The sequence below is a fragment of the Schistocerca serialis genome, chromosome 2 (genome assembly GCF_023864345.2).
Source record: "Schistocerca serialis cubense isolate TAMUIC-IGC-003099 chromosome 2, iqSchSeri2.2, whole genome shotgun sequence".
In the NCBI taxonomy this organism is placed as follows: domain Eukaryota; kingdom Metazoa; phylum Arthropoda; class Insecta; order Orthoptera; family Acrididae; genus Schistocerca; species Schistocerca serialis.
Genome location: NC_064639.1, coordinates 680,400,618 through 680,421,599, shown reverse-complemented (window position 1 = coordinate 680,421,599; position 20,982 = coordinate 680,400,618). Strand labels below are relative to the sequence as shown.

The window sequence follows — 20,982 nt, the reverse complement described above, 5'->3', positions numbered from 1 at the left end:
AGCAGCAATCTGGTGCTACAATTTGGTTAAAATAAGTCTAAATTCGAATGATATTTATTAATATAACCGTTTTGACTTTAAGTTAAAGTCATCTTCAAATGTGAGCACCTTATGGCTGGTGCTAACAGCTCCTCTGCTATTCTGGGGTAGCAAGATCATAACTTTTTTTTATTGTAACATTTGTACTTTTACAAGACTTTGAAATAACTGTCAGCTCATGACCTTTATTAGGCAGATAGTGAAAACAGTTATTTTAAAGCAGAAGTGTATTTTCTACTGCTTTTTTTCCTTGATTTAAGAGGTCATCCAAGTTACTCTACCTGCAACATGAATGTATAATACTGGCTCTTTTACAAGACCCCTTTAATAATAACAAAATATTTACCACTGAACATTATTTTTTGTTGTTATTTTAAAACTAACTTTGGACTGTTTAGTCAGCTAAAGTTGGATGTGAATAATATCTAAGACCAAACACAAACTGGTAGGGTTAGTTTTATTCAAATGTTTTGAGTTCCAAGGAAATCCAACAAAAGGTCAGGTATACAGAAACTTAATGACACAGTAGTATCAGTCTGAGACAAGCCAAATACTACTGATATGCAGCATATTTGTGAGAGTACAATATCTGACCATACAAGACACTTTGATGGGTGGATCGGCTGTACTTTTCTTGCTTGGGTAATGCTTAACTTTTTATTAGGGCATTACGGTTGGTGGTTGTCTACAGTTGTGTATCAGGTATGCAGGTACGAGCAAACACACAGGTGGCAGCTTTTGTGAACTACTGAGTTTAGAGATGGTATAAAATACTTTACTGCAGGGGATAAATTTCTTTTTGCAGGGTACAGTTTCCCACCCTGCATGAGGGAGTTTTGTCTCTCGGGAAAAAGAAACAGCCTCTCTTGGATACAAGTGAGACATGTGAATCCACAGTATTGTGTATGCCAGTACTATTTTATGTAACATGGACGTAAGAGACTTCAATAATATTAATATGAGAGAGAAAATTTAAAACAAAGAACCATCAACAAGAACTTAATGAGTTTGGCTAGAAGTCTCATCCACTGAACCTAGCACACACAAAAAAAAGGAAAATACCATTACGTCACAAATTTTGGTGTGTCAAATAACAACTAAGGCAGTAAAAAGAAGTGGATATTGGGGATTATCCTTACTCTGACATTTAAGGTATCAGCATGTGTTGTGTTCTACTTTCCAGCATCATAAGCACCATCAAGAATAACTTATGTCAATGAATGAAACCAAAATCTACTTTTCTCCTTCTTATGCGAACTTACAATAATGAATTTGGACCTATGTATGACAATACCACTTACTAACCTCTTTGACTGAAAATGTGTGATTGTGCAACATACCAAAACCTCTGGAGATATAACACTGCTGTTATTATTCAGAAGGAAATTAATTGCTCCAGCTAAGACGTCCACTGTGAAATGCAGAATTGTGCTCAAATCTCATATCTCTGGGACGCATCAAGGATGGAAAGTCATAAAAAAAATTCTCTCTAGCTGCAGTAAATTTTATTGCTTGTCTTTGAGCAACATATGATACAAATGGAGGATTCAAATAGAAGTCAACTACTTTATTACTGTGCAGAAATAATAATCAGGATGTTGCATATTAATTGTCAGGTAGCAACAGCAAAATCTCCAACTCAGTATCTAGCTTAATGGGTGTAGGGAAAGGATTTAAAGTGTGTGGCTAAATGTTACAACATCTTAAGCACAAAATGTATACTGCTTACCATATCTCTGAAATTGGTGGCATCCAATTGGCCCTTCTTTTCTGTTCAGCTAACAGAATCTGAACAATATCATTATGTCTGTGGCTCTTTGCCAACTGGAGTGGTGTTTTTCCATTCTTGTCTTTTGGGTCTAGTTCAATTTTGCTCTGAAACAAATGAATATTGACCTGTTAGCTGGTTGCCAGCTGTCTGTTACATGAATTACAGGAATGCCTTATGTGAACAAGTAATCAGAATACATTAATTATTTAATTAATGAATCTTGCTGTGGCCATAGGAGTGTACATTTGGGTGCCTGTGTGGTTGTCTGTACTTCTGCTGGACAAAGAGCTAGTGCTCGAAAGCTAGTGTGAATGCTGCTTTCTCTTACATGTTTTTGTTGTCTGTACATCATTCCTTTCCCTTATTTTACGAATATATTAATTTGATATTAAAACTAAAAACAAGGCATATACAACTGCAAATTTCCTTCTGTGGAATATATTTGTTTCTTCTCAGATTGATGCCACAAATGAACCACAAAGCTTCACAAAATGACCAACATGCACTTCATTTGAATTACCCAATATGGGTAACAACAGATTTTATTACTTAGTTTTACAAACTGGAGAGGAAGGTCTTGTATCTAATACGTCACTTTGTACTGTGACCTATCTTGCACACATCATTCAAGATATTTTGCTGCATATACTGAGTTTGCTATTATCTCACTAACTAATGGCAAAATCTAAACTACAGAATGCTTAGTAATAGGAATTAAACTTTTTGTTAATGAGTACACGTAAAGTATTACTTTTATGTCTGTATACAAACTGTATATAAGCTATAAATTCTACAATATTTGTGTGATTAAGCAAAGCAACAGGAATAATTGCATGCAAAACATTCTTGCAATGACATAGTTCTATTTCATTCTCCCTTCTGGTGCCATTTTGTGCTTGAGGCACTAGCTTTACAAAAATGACAAGGGACAAGGCTTGCTGTAACAGCTGTGAGTAAGTTTGGGTCTAGGTTCAGATTATTTGATGCACAGATATTGAAGTGTTTAAAATACAGTCTGTAATGTTATCCCCCCACAAGTAATAATAGAGTGAACCATATGCCAATGTACTGAATTTTCACCAATGTAGTGAATTTGCCACAGAATGTTTAACACTTTGGAGACCAAGACCGAGTATAGCTAGGGCCCCAAATTTGTACTAAACAACTCACCTTGTACTTTTTATTGGGAGGAGAATTATACCTGTCACCTTTATTTTAAAATTAGGAAGCTATCAAAGAACTAAAGTAAATATGAAAAATACATCGTGAAGCTTGGCCCTTTTTTAGTATGTATTACTCCTGAGGATACACCAATTACATATGTACTTGTACTACTTTTAAAAAATGGCATTAACAGCTTATTTCCTAGGCTCAATATTCTTCTAAGTGGCCAGTCTCCAAAATGTTAAGGAAACACTCTCTGCCAGTGGGGCCTATTAAGAGATAGTTTAACTAGGTGTGGCATGCATCTCAACAGAATTGGGATAGAACCCTTTTAGGATGAATGATGACACCGGGCTCCTGTCTCTTAAAAGGTCTCAACCTGTTATAGGGATTTCTTCCACATGTATACGGAAGATAGAAAGTACTACCCCCGCCCCCCGTGCCTACTCACCAGTTACCAGAGAGAAAAAGGTGATCATAATGACAAACAATACAGAAATTTGACCCATAAAATTGCTGGAATTGGTGGCATGCTGTTCTAGAACAGCATGCCACCCTCCACCTCAAAAAACTATCCAATCTCCTGGTTTCCCACCTCCGGAAAGGCAACTCACTCACCCTTCACAACCTTTCCAGCAAACCTCAACCTCCTCTCATTGCACACAAACCCAGTCTCTCCCATCTACTCAATCTCCCACTTCCAGCTCCACTCCCTCCAAAACCTCAAAATTCCGATCAACACAATCTGGAACCACAACACCCTAATTCAGTAGTTAACCTTTCCTCCAAACCTCTCTCCCAATCCGAAACCTCTGTCCTATCCAAAGGCCTCACCTTCAGCCCCACTCCCAGATTCAACCAAACAGCCCTTGTCAAAGATTTACTGTCCTACACTCGTACTCTCTGCTGGAAGTATCACTTTGCCACGAAGAAAAATGATCCTAATCCTACTCCTAATGATCCGACTCCTCAAGACACCATCCAAATTGAACCCTGCCTGGAACAGTTCCGTCCTCCGTCACAGCGGGACCCACCTCCTCTTCCTCAAAATCACCCTCTCCAAACCTTCCAGGAATTTCTGACTTCCAGCCTTGCATCTCAATCCTTCTTAAAAAACCTTAATCCTACACCCAACATCACCACTGCTGAAGCCCAGGCTATCCGTGATCTGAAGGCTGACCGATCCATCGTCATTCTTCCGGCGGACAAGGGTTCCACGACCGTGGTACTTGATCGTCGGGAGTATGTGGCTGAGGGACTGCGTCAGCTTTCAGACAACACCACATACAAAGTTTGCCAAGGTAACCCCATTCCCGATGTCCAGGCGGAGCTTCAAGGAATCCTCAGAACCTTAGGCCCCCTGCAAAACCTTTCACCTGACTCCATCAACCTCCTGACCCCACCGACACCCCGCACCCCTACCTTCTACCTTCTTCCTAAAATCCACAAACCCAATCATCCCGGCCGCCCCATTGTAGCTGGTTACCAAGCCCCCACAGAACGTATCTCTGCCTACGTAGATCAACACCTTCAACCCATTACATGCAGTCTCCCATCCTTCATCAAGGACACCAACCATTTCCTTGAACGCCTGGAATCCTTACCCAATCTGTTACCCCCAGAAACCATCCTTGTAACCATTGATGCCACGTCCTTATACACAAATATTCCGCACGTCCAGGGCCTCGCTGCGATGGAGCATTTCCTTTCACGCCGATCACCTGCCACCCTACCTAAAACCTCTTTCCTCATCACCTTAGCCAGCTTCATCCTGACCCACAACTTCTTCACTTTTGAGGGCCAGACATACCAACAATTAAAGGGAACAGCCATGGGCACCAGGATGGCCCCCTCGTACGCCAACCTTTTCATGGGTTGCTTAGAGGAAGCCTTCTTGGTTACCCAAGTCTGCCAACCCAAAGTTTGGTACAGATTTATTGATGACATCTTCATGATCTGGACTCACAGTGAAGAAGAACTCCAGAATTTCCTCTCCAACCTCAACTCCTTTGGTTCCATCAGTTTCACCTGGTCCTACTCCAAATCCCATGCCACTTTCCTTGACGTTGACCTCCACCTGTCCAATGGCCAACTTCACACGTCCGTCCACATCAAACCCACCAACAAGCAACAGTACCTCCATTATGACAGCTGCCACCCATTCCACATCAAACGGTCCCTTCCCTACAGCCTAGGTCTTCGTGGCAAACGAATCTGCTCCAGTCCGGAATCCCTGAATCGTTACACCAACAACCTGAAAACAGCTTTCGCATCCCGCAACTACCCTCCCGACCTGGTACAGAAGCAAATAACCAGAGCCACTTCCTCGTCCCCTCAAACCCAGAATCCCCCACAGAAGAACCACAAAAGTGCCCCACTTGTGACAGGATACTTTCCGGGACTGGACCAGACTCTGAATGTGGCTCTCCAGCAGGGATACGACTTCCTCAAATCCTGCCCTGAAATGAGATCCATCCTTCATGAAATCCTCCCCACTCCACCAAGAGTGTCTTTCCGCCGTCCACCTAACCTTCGTAACCTCTTAGTTCATCCCTATGAAATCCCCAAACCACCTTCCCTACCCTCTGGCTCCTATCCTTGTAACCGCCCCCGATGCAAAACCTGTCCCATGCACCCTCCCACCACCACCTACTCCAGTCCTGTAACCCGGAAGGTGTACACGATCAGAGGCAGAGCCACGTGTGAAAGCACCCACGTGATTTACCAACTGACCTGCCTACACTGTGATGCATTCTATGTGGGAATGACCAGCAACAAACTGTCCATTCGCATGAATGGACACAGGCAGACAGTGTTTGTTGGTAATGAGGATCACCCTGTAGCTAAACATGCCTTGGTGCACAGCCAGCACATCTTGGCACAGTGTTACACCGTCCGGGTTATCTGGATACTTCCCACCAACACCAACCTATCCGAACTCCGGAGATGGGAACTTGCCCTTCAGTATATCCTCTCTTCTCGTCATCCGCCAGGCCTCAATCTCCGCTAATTTCAAGTTGCCGCCACTCATACCTCACCTGTCTTTCAACAACTTCTTTGCCTCTACACTTCTGCCTCGACTGACATCTCTGCCCAAACTCTTTGTATTTAAATATGTCTGCTTGTGTCTGTATGTGTGGATGGACATGTACGTGTGTGCGAGTGTATACCTGTCCTTTTTTCCCCCTAAGGTAAGTCTTTCCGCTCCCGGGATTGGAATGACTCCTTACCCTCTCCCTTAAAACCCACTTCCTTTCGTCTTCCCCTCTCCTTCCCTCTTTCCTGATGAGGCAACAGTTTGTTGCGAAAGCTTGAATTTTGTGTGTATGTTTGTGTTTGTTTGTGTGTCTATCGACCTGCCAGCGCTTTTGTTCGGTAAGTCACCTCATCTTTGTTTTTTGAGTGGTTTCATAAACTCTTACAAGTTACTGAGAGGCCAATTGTTATTGTGTGTTTAAATAATTTGAAACCGATTCTATTAATGAAAGTACAAAAATTCCTTCAATGACAGTATGTGGATATTCTTTGTGTTTTGCACCTGCACGCTAGTTGCCTTGCATTTTGATTTCGTTTTATTGGGACTTCTGCCGTTTGTCTTGGTAGCAGATGCAGAGTCCTGGGTTGCGTCCTGCTTGTGCTGTTGTGTATTTTCTGCCCCCTTTGCCTGTGCGTGCCAGCTGGCCATGTATCTAGTTCGCTCACAGCTTAATGTATAATTGGCCTTATGCACATAAAATAATAGATTTGTACTGCTTAGCTGATATTCATTAATAGGTTGATTAATTCTACAGATGAAGTGCTGTAATGAATTATTGTGTTTCTAGTTACTTAAGGCATATGTCAGTCTGTTGTACATACCCAGTAGTTCTGGGATTTTTCGTGCCTATTCGTGACTTGCTGCTCCCATTTGGGGGTCTATGCCGAGCCTGTATTGGAAACAGCTGAGTGAGCTGTTGTCTGGTTCTGGGCGTAGTTTGTTGAATCCCATCAGTTTGCTTGGTCACATGAAATTATGTTTTATATCCTACATTGTAGGGTGCCTGCCATTTAAGTAACGTGGTTGTGTGCCGTGGTATCTGATTTGTTGCTGCCCTGTACTCTGAATGACTTTGATAATACCAATCACTGCAGTAACGAAAGACTACTTTTCTCATTAAAGTTTAGTAAATTGTTCTTCAGGTTATCATAGTTTTTGATTAATTTCACTCAATGTGTAATAGGCCATAAGTGCCGTGGTTTATGAATGTTTAAGTTTTAAAGTAACTTGCTCTCATCTAAACAGTAATTTTAAAGATGTGTGGTAATTTTAAAAATGTGTTGATGGTTTCATTTGTTATTTGTCTTGTATAAATGTTCAGTGCAACTGTCGATGGTGACTGCCTGATAAATACAATAACAGACACAATGTCAGCTAGATAACGTAACAACCATTTAACAAAAAAATGAGTTTCCAATAAAGGTTATAAATAAGAGCACAATGTTAAATCAGATATTAGGCCTACTTGAACATTAATATAAGGATTGCACTATATCCTGTATTTCAGTGTCCACACCAGTGCTCTGAAATGAACACACTGTAATTAAACTTTAAGTTGGTGTACTTTATTTTTAATAAACTGCATACTTAATAAAGAATTATCTATTCTGAGTAAATACAGGTATAGCCAATCTGTTGTTTCAAAAAGTGTGATAATGCTCAAATGCTCAATAAAATCAACTGAACTAGTTCTAGACACAATAAGTTTAGTGATGGTATACATTTTCTTTCAAATATTCATCCACAGTATAAAAAGATTTCTCTGTCAGGTAATCTTTGAGAACTTGTTTAAATTTTGGCAGTTCTGTGTGAACACATTTGATATGTAGTGGGAGAGCATTGAACAGCTTAATGCTGGAGTAGTAAACTCCTTTTTTTTACCAGAGTGAGACGTTTCATTTCGACATGGACATTGTTTCTGTTTCTGGTGTTATAGCCATGGAATTTACGGTTGTCTCAGTAGGTACAATAATTTTTGCACACAAATGTCAGCAAGTAAAAAATATACTGTGAGGCAGTTGTTAGTATACCTATCTTTCGAAACAAGTGCCTGCAAGAGTGTCTCTGATTGACCCCACACATTATTCTGATTGCTTTTTTTTTTTTTTTTTTTTTGGATGGTGAAAACTTTTTTTGCAAGTGGTTGGTTCCCCAGAATATGATAGCATATGACATCAATGAGTGGAAGTAGCCAAAGTAGGCAACCTCAATGGCGTCAACTTCAGCCACTGAAGAAATTACCCGTAATGCAAATGTTGCTGAGCTAAGTTTTTTTACATAGATGAAGAATGTGAACTGACCAATTACATTTGCTGTCTATATAAGCACCCAGGAATTTTTATCTTCAACATTCAGTATTGGTTGATCTCTACATTTTATGTTAATTGCATCGAGATTACTTTGTGATGTATGGAACCTCATATAATGAGTTATTTGCAATGATAGAGAGACTATTTGAGGAAAACCAATTTAAAATGTCATTAAAAACAGTATTTGTAGTTTGTTCAAGATTGTGATCTATCAAATCATTAATTAGAATTGTGCTATAATCAGCAAACAGGGTAAATTTGCGGTTTGTCTCAGAACAAAGTGGAAAATCATTAATGAAGATGAGGAATAGCAGTGGGCCCAAAACGGAGCCTTGAGGCACACCGCACGTTATCATGCCCCACTCAGATGAGGCAGGTTCTCCAGAAGAGCCATTTAGCATTACAGTCTGCTTTCGATCCTTTAGATATGATTGTAGCCACAAGCCAACAGTACCACCTAAACTACAGTACTCCGCCTTTTTCAGAAGAATTTGGAGGTTTACACAGTCAAAGGCTTTCGTAAGATCACAAAAAATACCCACTGGAGACATTTTTTTGTTAGTGGTTTCCAAAACTTGGTTGCTGAAAGAGAATATTGCCTGTTCAGTACAAAGACCAGCACGAAAACCAAACTGATTTTTGCTTAAGATACTGTGGAAGTTGAGATGCTCTTCAATCCTAATGCATGAGTCTTTCAAGAATTTTCAAGAAGGTAGTTAATAGGGATATTGGGCGATAGTTTGTAATGTTGTTTTTATCACCTTTTTTAAAGAGAGGAATCACTACAGCCAATTCTAGTCTGTCAGGGACAATCTCTTCTTGTAGGGATGTATTGTACATGCTGCATAAGATGGGACTAACAAATTTATAACAGTGTTTCAGTATTTTACTGGAAATATTGTCCACACCAGCAGAATTTTTATTTTTTAATGATTTAATTACTCTTATGACTTCACTTACAGTAACTGGAGGTAAAGATAACTGTGGGATTCCGTTGCTAATAGCTTTCTGTAGGAGGGAAAATGATTCTTCCATAGAACCATTACAGTCTGTCTTCTCTGCTGCTCTCAAAAAGTGGTTATTAAATATTTCTGCAACCAACTCAGGTTTCTTTATGATACTGTACCCTGTTTTAATCTCTACCTGAGACATGTTCCCTGTTTTCCTGCCAGTTTCCCTCTTTATTACATTCCATGAGGAGCACTTTCCTATCAGTCTGTTCAGAATTCCTTAGATGGTTGAAGAATTTACAGCTGAAATATTAGCAGCAGATAAAATTTGGTTACGGCTGATTTCTCATAATTTCATGGACCCAGTAACATGCAGAGAAAACATTAAGAGTCACACAACAAAAATCTACTCAGAATCATCTATTCTTTATTAAGTATGCAGTTTATTAAAAATAAAGTACACCAACTTAAAGTTTAATTACAGTGTGTTCATTTCAGAGCACTGGTGTGGACACTGAAATACGGGATATAGTGCAATCATTATATTAATGTTCAAGGTGCTATTGCAGACCTACCCTAAATGGTAAGGGACCATGTAATTATGCAGAAGTGGCACAGATTTTAAAGCTTAAGAAAATCTTATGACAATGAGTGTAGAAACATTTTTAAATGACAGCCATTGAACTGGCAAAGTTATGCATTAAAAAGACGTTAATCATTCTGTGCATGTATTGTTCACCTACTGGTAACTTGAACACTTTTTTTTTCAACAAATTAAATCGAGTCTTGGTTCCCAAAACTAATGTAACAGTATGTGGAGACATGAATAAAGACACAGGCATTGAAGATAAAATTAATAACTTCCTACACATTTTTGGTATGGCACATATGGTAAACATTGCTACTAGGCTATCAGAAAGTTTAACAGCAGTCTTAGGCCAAGTATTTCCACAAATTTTCAGCGTAAAATGTAAAGTATTTACAAGATATACTGACTTTTCTGATCATTAATATCAGAAAATAAAGCTGAAGACAAACTAAAAAAAAATCCACAAAACTGCTGGCCTACAAAATGATCCTCTTGGAATGTAAAATACATATTACCACTTGGAAATTGGTAAATCAAACATGAGATGATGAATATAAGGAAGGCAATGTAGATACCAAGTTCTAGTAAATTCTGGACACTGTTTGAATCAATATCTGAAGAGAAATTTATAAAGTAGACACTTCAACAACAGCAGTGTGTGTGTGTGTGTGTGTGTGTGTGTGTGTGTGTGTGTGTGTGTGAATTTGTATTTGTTTGGAAGAAGAACTAAACCCCATTTCTTATTAACACAAGTGCAGTATCAATGTAGCAACCCCTCACCTCAAGGGGGTTCCAGATACTACTGGAATATTAGTTCAGTTCTGACAATGTTGATGGAAAGTACTAGTTGTAGCCACACAGAGGGAACAGTCCTGGTACTCAAATGGAATGATTTAAGGAAACTGCAGTACAGTTAAATTTGAATACCCCCTTGGGCTTTAATCTATTCCCCTACAACTTGCAATTCTTGTCAGTCCACCACTTATCCTCTACAATTCTCACATTTCAACAATAGTAATAGAAGGTTTACTGCGAGGTATGTTTTAGCCAGCAGGTGAGAAAAGCTTGTAAACTCTAATCTCGTTGGAATCTCTGGATTTTAGTATATAAATTGATAATACACACATTTGAATTACACCAAAATAGTTTACTTACATAAAATCTCTTGCTATTTTAGGAGAAGACAAAGATCTTAACAACCCAGTGACAGCCACTCCTCCAAGCCAAAGATGCAGGAAATAAGTTCTGGTGACATTTGTCACAGGAAATAGAAAACAGTAAATCTATCCCACATGAATTGACATTTCAAGACATCCTTTTCTAATACGTTATAACTTTTTATACTTTCTGAATTATTAGACACAGTTTGTTACCATCACCCTTGGAAGCTTGATCAGGTTGACTACCTGTCTGAGTTTGGGTGTAATTATCCCCTGGTAGAACACCCATCCCACTGAGTTTTTTTATTTGCAAACTGAGAATTGTTTTGTTAAATTTTAAGGCTAGTGACCTATGCAGCTCAGACCTTAGGTACAGCAGTTGCCCTGTGCGTTTCTTGCGAATTACTGTTTAGCTATGACAGAAACGCACTGGATTAGTATGCAATACACATCTAGATGCAGATTTTTTAAACTAAGGATTGTACAAGCCCTGTCATCGAGATGTTTGAACTCGGCTCTACATTATATGTGGAACACCACGTTCCACTGTAGTACCATACAGTTAATGGTGAAGTGGACCCAGAATTTACAAAATTTAGAGGACTGGTGATACAAATCAATCATGATCCCTGCCATAACACACAGACAGCCAATACTGCCAGGGCAAATCATTTAGTAGGACCCAATGAGCATGTATAGCTTCTCAAATGTAAAAGGAACAGTAAAAACTATGCTCTGCCCCTTGAAGTACACAAATGGCAACTGCCCCTCCATCATATTCCTATCATCTTTCCATTACCCAGGATTTAAAATTTACCTTCTGTCCTACCTTGGCCCTTTCCATTCCCTTGCGCTTCCATATTTCCTGACCTCTGGATATTGATTTTTTTATTTTAGTTTGATCAGCGATTCACATTTTTTGTCTTTAATGTGATTAGTGATGTGCCCCACCATTACTATGAAATAAAATGAGTGATTTGCCAAACAACATTTAATGTCTATCCATTAAACACCTGAACACATCCCGTAACCTTTGCAATGAAAAGATCTAACATACCTTTTCACAGAGAAGTTTAACACATGTTACACTTCCTGACAAACAAGCTAAATGAAGAGGAGTTGAACCAAAATTGTCAGGTTTTTGTAGATCAACACCCGAGTGCATCAACAGACGTATGAGATCAGCATGACCTGAAAACCAGTGGAACTTGTCTTAGCATTTAATTAATTGCAAAACACAGTTGTCTGTGAGAATCTTATCATTATAAATGAATACCTTTATAAGCTGCCCAATGCAAAGCAGTGTCACCGTTAATGTCTGTCAGGTGATTCAGGGCACCCATCCCAAGTAAATAAGTTGCTGTTGCTGAGCGACCAAACATACACGCTGTCATCAGAGGAGTGAGACCTTTGAAGTCTGCTGCATTAACAGCAACTCCTGCCTGAAACAGGAAAAATTTTGGACCACAATTCACTTAACAAAAAACATTCAGTTACCAATGTCAGAAACATGAAAAATTACACGAATAGCAAAAACTAAAAGCCTTTAAAATGGTTAATCATCTACATGTATTATTTCTGTCTGAGTATGTAGCAAAGCAAAGTACCTCATAGAATGAAACTAACAGAAGTTGAACTCTTGGTCAAGGGGGAAAAAGGAAGGGCCTGTTAGAGAATCACCCTGCTCCTGCTTGGCAGTTTCTTGCGCACCATAAACATTTCATTGACTAGAAAAATTTTGTGTATGTGTTTTTTTCCCCCTCTCATTCTGAAAAGTTGGGTTCCAGTACTTCATGAGTATGTTTGTTTCACAATAAACAAATTACAAGCACTAAAGACTAATCGTATCTACCATTTCCAATTTCATGAAGTCTAAGTTGCTCTGATGATACAAATTCTTCCAAACTAAAACAGTCTCTATAATACTGAGAGATGAAATCTACCAGGAGGAAAGATGAGTTGGAACAGACATACCATATACCCAAGCAACCACTTTAACAAGCTGGTTTAAGCAAAGTGAACAAGAGCATGAGAAGTGAAAAAATTAAACAGCAACAGAACTGACATAACATAGCAACACCAAAACAAGAGGAAACTGTGTGAGGTCTTCCAGAGACACAGTGCTTCTGAATGGCTGCAATGTGGGCCTCTCATGGAGTTAATTATGTTTCACAGATCATAGGCCTGTCTAAAAAGTCAGTTTTACTGATGAACATAGCTTTCAGTCCTACTCAGGCAACTACACTTACAAGCTAAATGTTTTTAACAGGCAGCCAGTTCTTAAAGTCTGGATATGGAATGGAAAGAGTTGTCCCAAAGAGATGATTTTACGTTATATTTAAAACTCACTTTGCTACCTATCAGACATTTTATGTCACAGAGCAAATAATCAAAAATTTTTGTTGTTACATATTGAATTCTTTTCTGCAACACTGACAGCTTTAATAATGGGTAACAAAGATCATTATTTCTACATGATGAGCTATCAAACTGCCTATTGGCTTCTGTCTCGGGTTCTTCGGCCGACGTTCATCTAATGATTTTTCTGACGTTTCGCCAGCACGAGTGGCTGGCATTGTCAAAGCTTCACCCTCCATTGCCGGTGGTGAACTGGAGCCAAGCTCGCGGGCGCAGACTATATGTACCTGGCGCGCCAACGTCCGAGGGCTTCTCCGCGGTCATTTCCGGTGCGGTTCTCCTCTTGCTACCTGCGACGGTCGTTCGCTGCAGTACGGGAAGCCAGGATCTGTTGACCTTAAGGCTTTCCTCTTTCTTGTTCAAACTGTTCGCGTGTTTTTGTATTTCTACAGCTTCTCTGAACAAGCGTGTGTGATAGTGCTTCTCTACAGCCAGAAGTTCCGTGTCGGCGAATTTTATTACGTGGTCGGTCTCATTGAGTGCGTGCTCTGCCACGGCCGATTTCTCCACCTGCCCCAACCTACAATGTCACTTATGCTCGTTGATCCTGGTGTTGATGGATCGTCCAGTGATTCCGACATGACGGAATGACTGGACGTGAAGTGTTGGCAGAAGAGCCAACACCGTGTTGCTAGAGGAGGCCGAAATGCACGCTTTTAAGCTCACGCAGATTGGCATGAGGTCTGGAACATTACAAGGAAATGAGAACTTAGAAAAACGGACGCAGTTGCTGTAATACTTAACTTTAATCCATAATTGTAGAACATCTCTTGACTGTACTTGCTTCAAGATAAATATCAATTGAATACGGCGCCTTGCTAGGTCATAGCAAATGACGTAGCTGAAGGCTATGCTAACTATCGTCTCGGCAAATGAGAGCGTAATTGACAGTGTAGCATCGCTAGCAAAGTCTCCTGTACAACTGGGGCGAGTGCTATGACATCTCTCTAGACCTGCCGTGTGGTGGCGCTCGGTCTGCAATCACTGACAGTGGCGACACGCGGGTCCGACGTATACTAACGGACCACGGCCGATTTAAAGGCTACCACCTAGCAAGTGTGGTGTCTGGCGGTGACACCACAGGACGATCCATCAACACCAGGATCAACGAGCATAAGCGACATTGTAGGTTGGGGCAGGTGGAGAAATCGGCCGTGGCAGAGCATGCACTCAATGAGACCGACCACGTAATAAAATTCGCCGACACGGAAGTTCTGGCTGTAGAGAAGCACTATCACATGCGCTTGTTCAGAGAAGCTCTAGAAATACAAAAACACGCGAACAGTTTGAACAAGAAAGAGGAAAGCCTTAAGGTCAACGGATCCTGGCTCCCCGTATTGCAGCGAACGACCGTCACAGGTAGCAAGAGGAGAACCGCACCGGAAATGACCGCGGAGAAGCCCTCGGACGTTGGCGTGCCAGGTACATATAGTCTGCGCCCGCGAGCTTGGCTCCAGTTCACCACCGGCAATGGAGGGTGAAGCTTTGACAATGCCAGCCACTCGTGCTGGCGAAACGTCAGAAAAATCATTAGATGAACGTCGGCCAAAGAACCCGAGACAGAAGCCAATAGGCAGTTTGTCAACAAGTGGCCACGAAAGCCTTAATTTTGTATGATGAGCTATGCCAGAAAATTAATTCCTTACGACACCACTGGGTGGAAATATGCAAAATATATTACAAGGCTGATTTGTTTCCAAGGCTATCAATTCTACAGGGAACAAAAGTAGTTGAACCTATTTGTTTGAACTGCTCAATTTAGATAAGATGATTAGATTACATTAGATGTACTTTTCGTTCCATCTGATTCATAGTGAGGACATCCTCCAGGATGTGGAACATTACAGAAGAACAAGAATACACAAACATTTACAATGAAAAACAAATATGCTAGTGCACCTTCCACAGATCCCAAATAGAATGAAGCCACTGGCAAGCTACTGAAAATGTATGTTCCTGAATAATGGACACCTTTCTGAACAAAAGTAAGTGACTTTAAATCGCTGTGAAGATCAGAGACAAGGTACTGGTGGAATTAAAGCTGTGAGGATGGAGCATGAGTCGTGCTTGGGTAGCTCAGTCAGTAGAGCACTTGCCCGCGAAAGGCAAAGGTCCCGAGTTCGAGTCTCGGTCCGGCACACAGTTTTAATATGCCAGGAAATTTCATTTTTCTTATTTCTAATATTGATTCCATGAGCTGCTGGTTTGAAAAAGAGCTACATTTTAGTATTGATCCCACCATCTGTTGATTTGAAAAAGAGATATATATTCTAATGACAAATTTCATTATGGAATAAAGATATTGGGAAGCAGTAGTCAGTATCCTTAGTTCCCTAAACAGGCCTCTGTGAGATGTTTGAGTTCACACCACAAATAATTCTTATTACCCACATTTGTACCTGGGATACTTGTTGAGTTACACTACGAAATAATCCCATATGAATTATGGAATGAAGGTAAGTACAGTATGTCAGCTTTCTCATTTTTATTTCCCCTATATCTGACAACATTTGAATTGCAAATAACGATCTGTTTAGGTGCTTAAGCAGTTCTGTGGTGTCCTGCTCTGGTTGAATATATTATCAAGCTCTAGGCCTAATCTCAAGAATTTAACAACATCCACTTCTTTTACCTGTTGGTCACCATACTTTAGGTGTATACTGGCAGAACACCACTTACAAGTTCTGAATTACATTTAATGTGTTTTTTCATAGTTTAGTTACACGAAACTGGCAAAGAACCATTTATTAATGACCCTGAAAATTTCATTAACCGATCTTTCTAAGACTACACTTATTAACTATTTACTGCAATGTTTGTATCATCTGTAGATCAGTAATATACAGTACCTCGTCAATATTTATACCCAAACACTGGGAGCATTCTATCCCATTTACTGATTCCTGTTCATGTGTTACGTCAGTTGTTGGTACGACTATTTGTTGCACAGAACTGAATATAATACGTTTTCTCAATACATAAGGAGTGTCCATTTTTATGGAACTACTTAATAATTATCTCAAAAACACCATTAACAATCTCTTCCATTACCTTCTCTCTAACATCATGTAGCTGCAGTTCCAGGGAAGGAAAAACAGTAAGATAGGGACTGGGAGAAAGAAATGAAAGAATAAACCACCCGGCAGACTTCTGCAGAGATGGGGATTAATTCCTCACTAACACTTGCTTTAAGAATCATAAAAAGAAGGATGTATATACATGGAAGAGACATGGAGATGACAAGGTTTCAGACTAATTATATAATGGCAAGGGAGAGATATCCGAATAAGATTTTAACCTGGAAGACATTTCCACGAGCAAATATGGACTCTGATCACAGTTTACTGGTAATGAACTGTAGATAAAAACTGAAGAAACTGCAAAAAGTTAGAAATTAAGATGGGGTCTGTATGAGTTGAAACAACCAGAGGCTGTCTAGAGTTTTGGAGATAGCATTAGGCAGCAACTGAATACAGTAGAAGACAAATGTACTAGGCCTGTCTAAATAGTATCCGACCTCGGCCAGAAAAAATATTTCTAATACATGACAGGGTTGGGATCCTAATCCTCTTCTAAGTAGGCCCATTGTGCTGGCACCCACTTAGCCCACCAATCCTTCCACTCCTGAAAAAACCTCTGGAAGTCTCTTTGTATAATGATTTTCAGCTCCGTCATCGTGTTCCACATTATCTTTTCTCTATTTTCAAAACAGGATCCTTTCAGTGGCGCCTTCAATTCTGAAAACAACCAGAATTCACAAGGAGCCATGTCTGGAGAGTAGGGACATTGTGAAAGGCTGTAATTCCGTTTGGCCAAGCAATTTTGGATCAAGTGGGATGAATGTGCGTGGGGCATTGTCGTGATTCAGTTGCCAGTTTTTTGCCGTTGTGATGCACAATTCCATGGACATCAAAGAAGACAGTCAGCATCACCTTGATTTTGCTTCACACCTGCCACATTTCCTTCGGCCTTGGAGACTCGGGATGCTTCCGTTGCGATTACATGTTTTTTGTTTCTGGGCCATACCTGTACACCCATGACTCATCTCCAGTTATCACGGTGTTCAGAAACCCAGGATCAGTGTTGGTGGTGTCCAGAAGTCGTGTGCAATGTCATAACGGATGTCTTTTTGTTCCAGTGACAACAAGCTGGGCACGAATTTCGCAGCCACTTGATGCATGTTCAAATCATCATGCAAAATTGCATGTACAGAATCTTTATGTACTCCAACCTCTTGGGCAATCTCCTACACGGTCAAACGACAATCTGCCATCACCAAATTTTGCACTCTCTCGACAACAACTGCACTCCAGGCAGTTTTGGGCCTGCCAGAACGCTGGCCACTCTCCATTGATGTGCGGCCATTTTTGAATAGGTGAACCACCCCTTAATTTGTGTTACATCCATTGTTCTCCAAATACCTGCTGACTCTTACGAATTGTTTCACCTTCAAAATCACCAAGCTTTTGACAAAATTTGATGCAGTGTCTTTGCTCAACACGTTCAGTCATCTTGAGAGAATCGGTAACCGACGAACACACTGTGTAGCACTTCACTCAGCGACCGACAGGCAGTGACTGACGCATTGGAAGGCGGGGATGCGCATAAAAGTCTTCCTTTACTGCGTACAGTGGCGTCACGCTATCGTCACTTTTTTTTCATGGGAAAATGAAAGGTCGGATACTTTTTAGACAGACCTCGTATAGCTCAGAGATGACAAAGTGAACGCACCAGATAATCAAATGGGCACAAAGACAAGCCCTAGTAGAAGTCCATGAATACTATAGGTGGTATTGAATTTATTGATAGAAAAAAATATAAAAATGCAGCAAATGAAGAAGATGAAAGGGAATACAAATGTCTAAAAAATGAGAGTGACAGGAAGTGTAAAATGTCTAAGCACAAACAGCTATAGAACAAATGTAAGTATTAAGAAGCACATTTCACTAGAAGAAAGATGGATACCACCTACAGGAAAATTAAAGAGGCCTTTGGAGAAAAGAGAAGCAACTGTATGAATATTAAGGGCTCAGATGGAAAACCAGTATTAAGCAAAGGAGGGAAAGCTGGAAGGGGGAAGAAGTATGTAGAGGGTCTATACAAGGGAAACAAACTTGAAGGTAGTATTTTAGAAAGCTAGGAGGATGTAGGTAAGTTGAGGTGGGATATATAACACTGCAAGAAGAATTGACAAAGCACTAAAAGATCTAAGTCGAGACCAGAACCTGGAGGACAAGACATTTCATCAGGAATACTGATATTCTTGGGAGAGCTAGATATGACAAAACTATTCCACATATATAACATTCGCAGGCTAAGATAAAGCTTTTGACAGTGTTATCTGGAACATATTCTTTGAAATTCTGAAGGTAGCTGGGGTAAAATACACAGAGCAAATGGCTATTTCCAACTTGTACAGGAACCACATGACAGAATGGCCACACAGGTGTTACGACATTGCTCCTCTTATTTAAGAGTTTTCATCATTGTACCACCTCATTTGGTATTACGTATCGCCACTGAGAAGGATATCAACAGAAATTACAACTGGATTTTACAGTGGTGGGCACATATTACTCACTTGCAGGAGTACTTGCACGACAGCGGCATGACCCTTTCTGCATGCCCAATGAATTGGTCTGGGGCCTTGTGTCCCAAGGCATGACAGATCTACAGGAGCTGATCGCTCAACAAGATAACGCATGACTTCAACATTGCCATCCAGAGCAGCCCAGTGAGCAGGTGTGTATCCCCATTCATCTCGTGTACTCAGTGCCTCTGGACCCAGCTTCTCAACTAAGGACTCTATATCACTGACATCACTGAAAAAAAGAAATAAATAAATAATTTCATATTTAATTTATTTCTTTCAAATATAAATTCATTCATAATAATAAGGAAATGCAATCAAAACAGGAAATAAATGCAGTGCTTTGAGACCAAATGTCAAAGATTATTGAACACTGTCACAATATAATATACAATAAATCGAACCTAATTTCTTGCCTAACTACTTTTATCTTCTTTCCATCCTAGTTTTTGTAATGCGTCTCTTGCCTCATTGATTTTAGAATGCACTTAAATGTGAAAGCAAGATAGTATACAATCTAACACTTTACAAGTACTTTTTACAGATTGTGGACTTCTTTTACAATAAAACAAACTCTGTACGCAACATTGCAAAATGATCAGAACTCTCTAAGCCACTTCCTTTTTCAATATAAGCAATGTCCGAAGGAAGATTGTATAACTGTTTAAAGTCCTGCCGACAGCCCGGTCATTGGAGAAGTTTGCTCGGAATACGAAAGTACGGGGAAGGAAATCGACTGTACCCTTTCCAACGGAACCATTCTGGCATTTGTCTGGAACGATTTGGGGATATCACCTGAATACTGAAGGCAGGACGGAGATTTGAGCCGTATTTCTCCCGAATCCGTGTAAAGAGTGCTAATTGATCTACGGGCGGTTAAAAAAACTACCACTTTATTATTTTTTGTAAAATTATAGTTTGACTTGTTCCGCAAGATTCTTCTTCATGGCGGTATATACTGAACATTACTACCGAATGTGCAATGAAACATGGTGCAGAGATAACTCTGTCAACTTTCGGATGCACGAAACATCATTACACTTGCTTATATACTCACCCAGATCTTACAACGTCAAATATTGATTTCGATGTATGTCCTGTATGGAATTCTGCATTGTCTGAACAACAAATTATGTTACTGTCTTTCTCTCCTGCTACTGTTGTCGTATTATGTTCCGCTACCATGTTGCACGAATGAGCAGTAGGTACGCCCCAGACACATCTAGCTGTGCCCGGCGTAGGATAAACTTTGCAAAGCGTTCTGCTGTCTTACTTAGCAACAGTAATAAGGATTTGTGACAAGTTCGTATAGGTGATAAACGAGCAGCAACACCAAACTTCTTATCAGTTGTCACTATGTGATTGTGACAGCTGTCAAACAGTTTGCAAAGATTAACGAGCAACACACTATGTAATATCTCAGACCAAATGCAAATTCTAGTTAGGCCTTCTGCACATGCAGCAACTGAAAAGCAATGGGTCGGCGATGTCTGGTTGTAGACTGGTTAGCAACACAGCTCCGCACACAGCGCAACTCTGCAATGAGAAACTGCTGTTGCCATTTGTGAGCGTGGAGGAGGAGTATTATTTGTTGTATCTGAACATCTTTCGATTACACAGTACATGTCAAGTACAGATTCGGGCACAAAAGGAGATGTAGTCCTCTATTATTATTACTGACGAATGAAAAAGAAGGAAATTCTGGGTTCATCCATACATTCACAGAAACATAAACTGCAGGCTGTTTGTAGCAGCAAAGGAGCTACAACAAACAGATTCGACATTCATTGGTTTTTATAGAATGAGTAAACATTGCTACATTGATTTGGTACAACTGATTTCTCCCGCCATAACACAGCGAAATATGCAAATGAGGGAACGTATCCGTGCAGAAGAACGGATATTAACCACTTTGAGGTAAGAGAGTTCTGATTTATTTTATACACAAATAATAA

General features: G+C 40.1%; 1 protein-coding gene across 1 annotated transcript in view; it reads right to left on the bottom strand.

Annotated features, from left to right (window-relative positions):
• LOC126457792 (uncharacterized) overlaps nt 1-20,419 on the bottom strand; it is a 73,492-nt gene extending 53,073 nt beyond the window's left edge. Inside the window, exons 1-5 of the mRNA XM_050094379.1 lie at nt 20,085-20,419; nt 19,019-19,259; nt 12,296-12,461; nt 12,077-12,210; nt 1,769-1,914 (exon numbers count right to left, since the gene is read on the bottom strand). Of these exons, the coding sequence (XP_049950336.1) occupies nt 1,769-1,914; nt 12,077-12,210; nt 12,296-12,461; nt 19,019-19,259; nt 20,085-20,212 (815 nt within the window). The 5' untranslated portion in view covers nt 20,213-20,419. The remainder of the gene's footprint in view (nt 1-1,768; nt 1,915-12,076; nt 12,211-12,295; nt 12,462-19,018; nt 19,260-20,084) is intronic.
• Nucleotides 20,420-20,982: the final 563 nt, after the last annotated feature.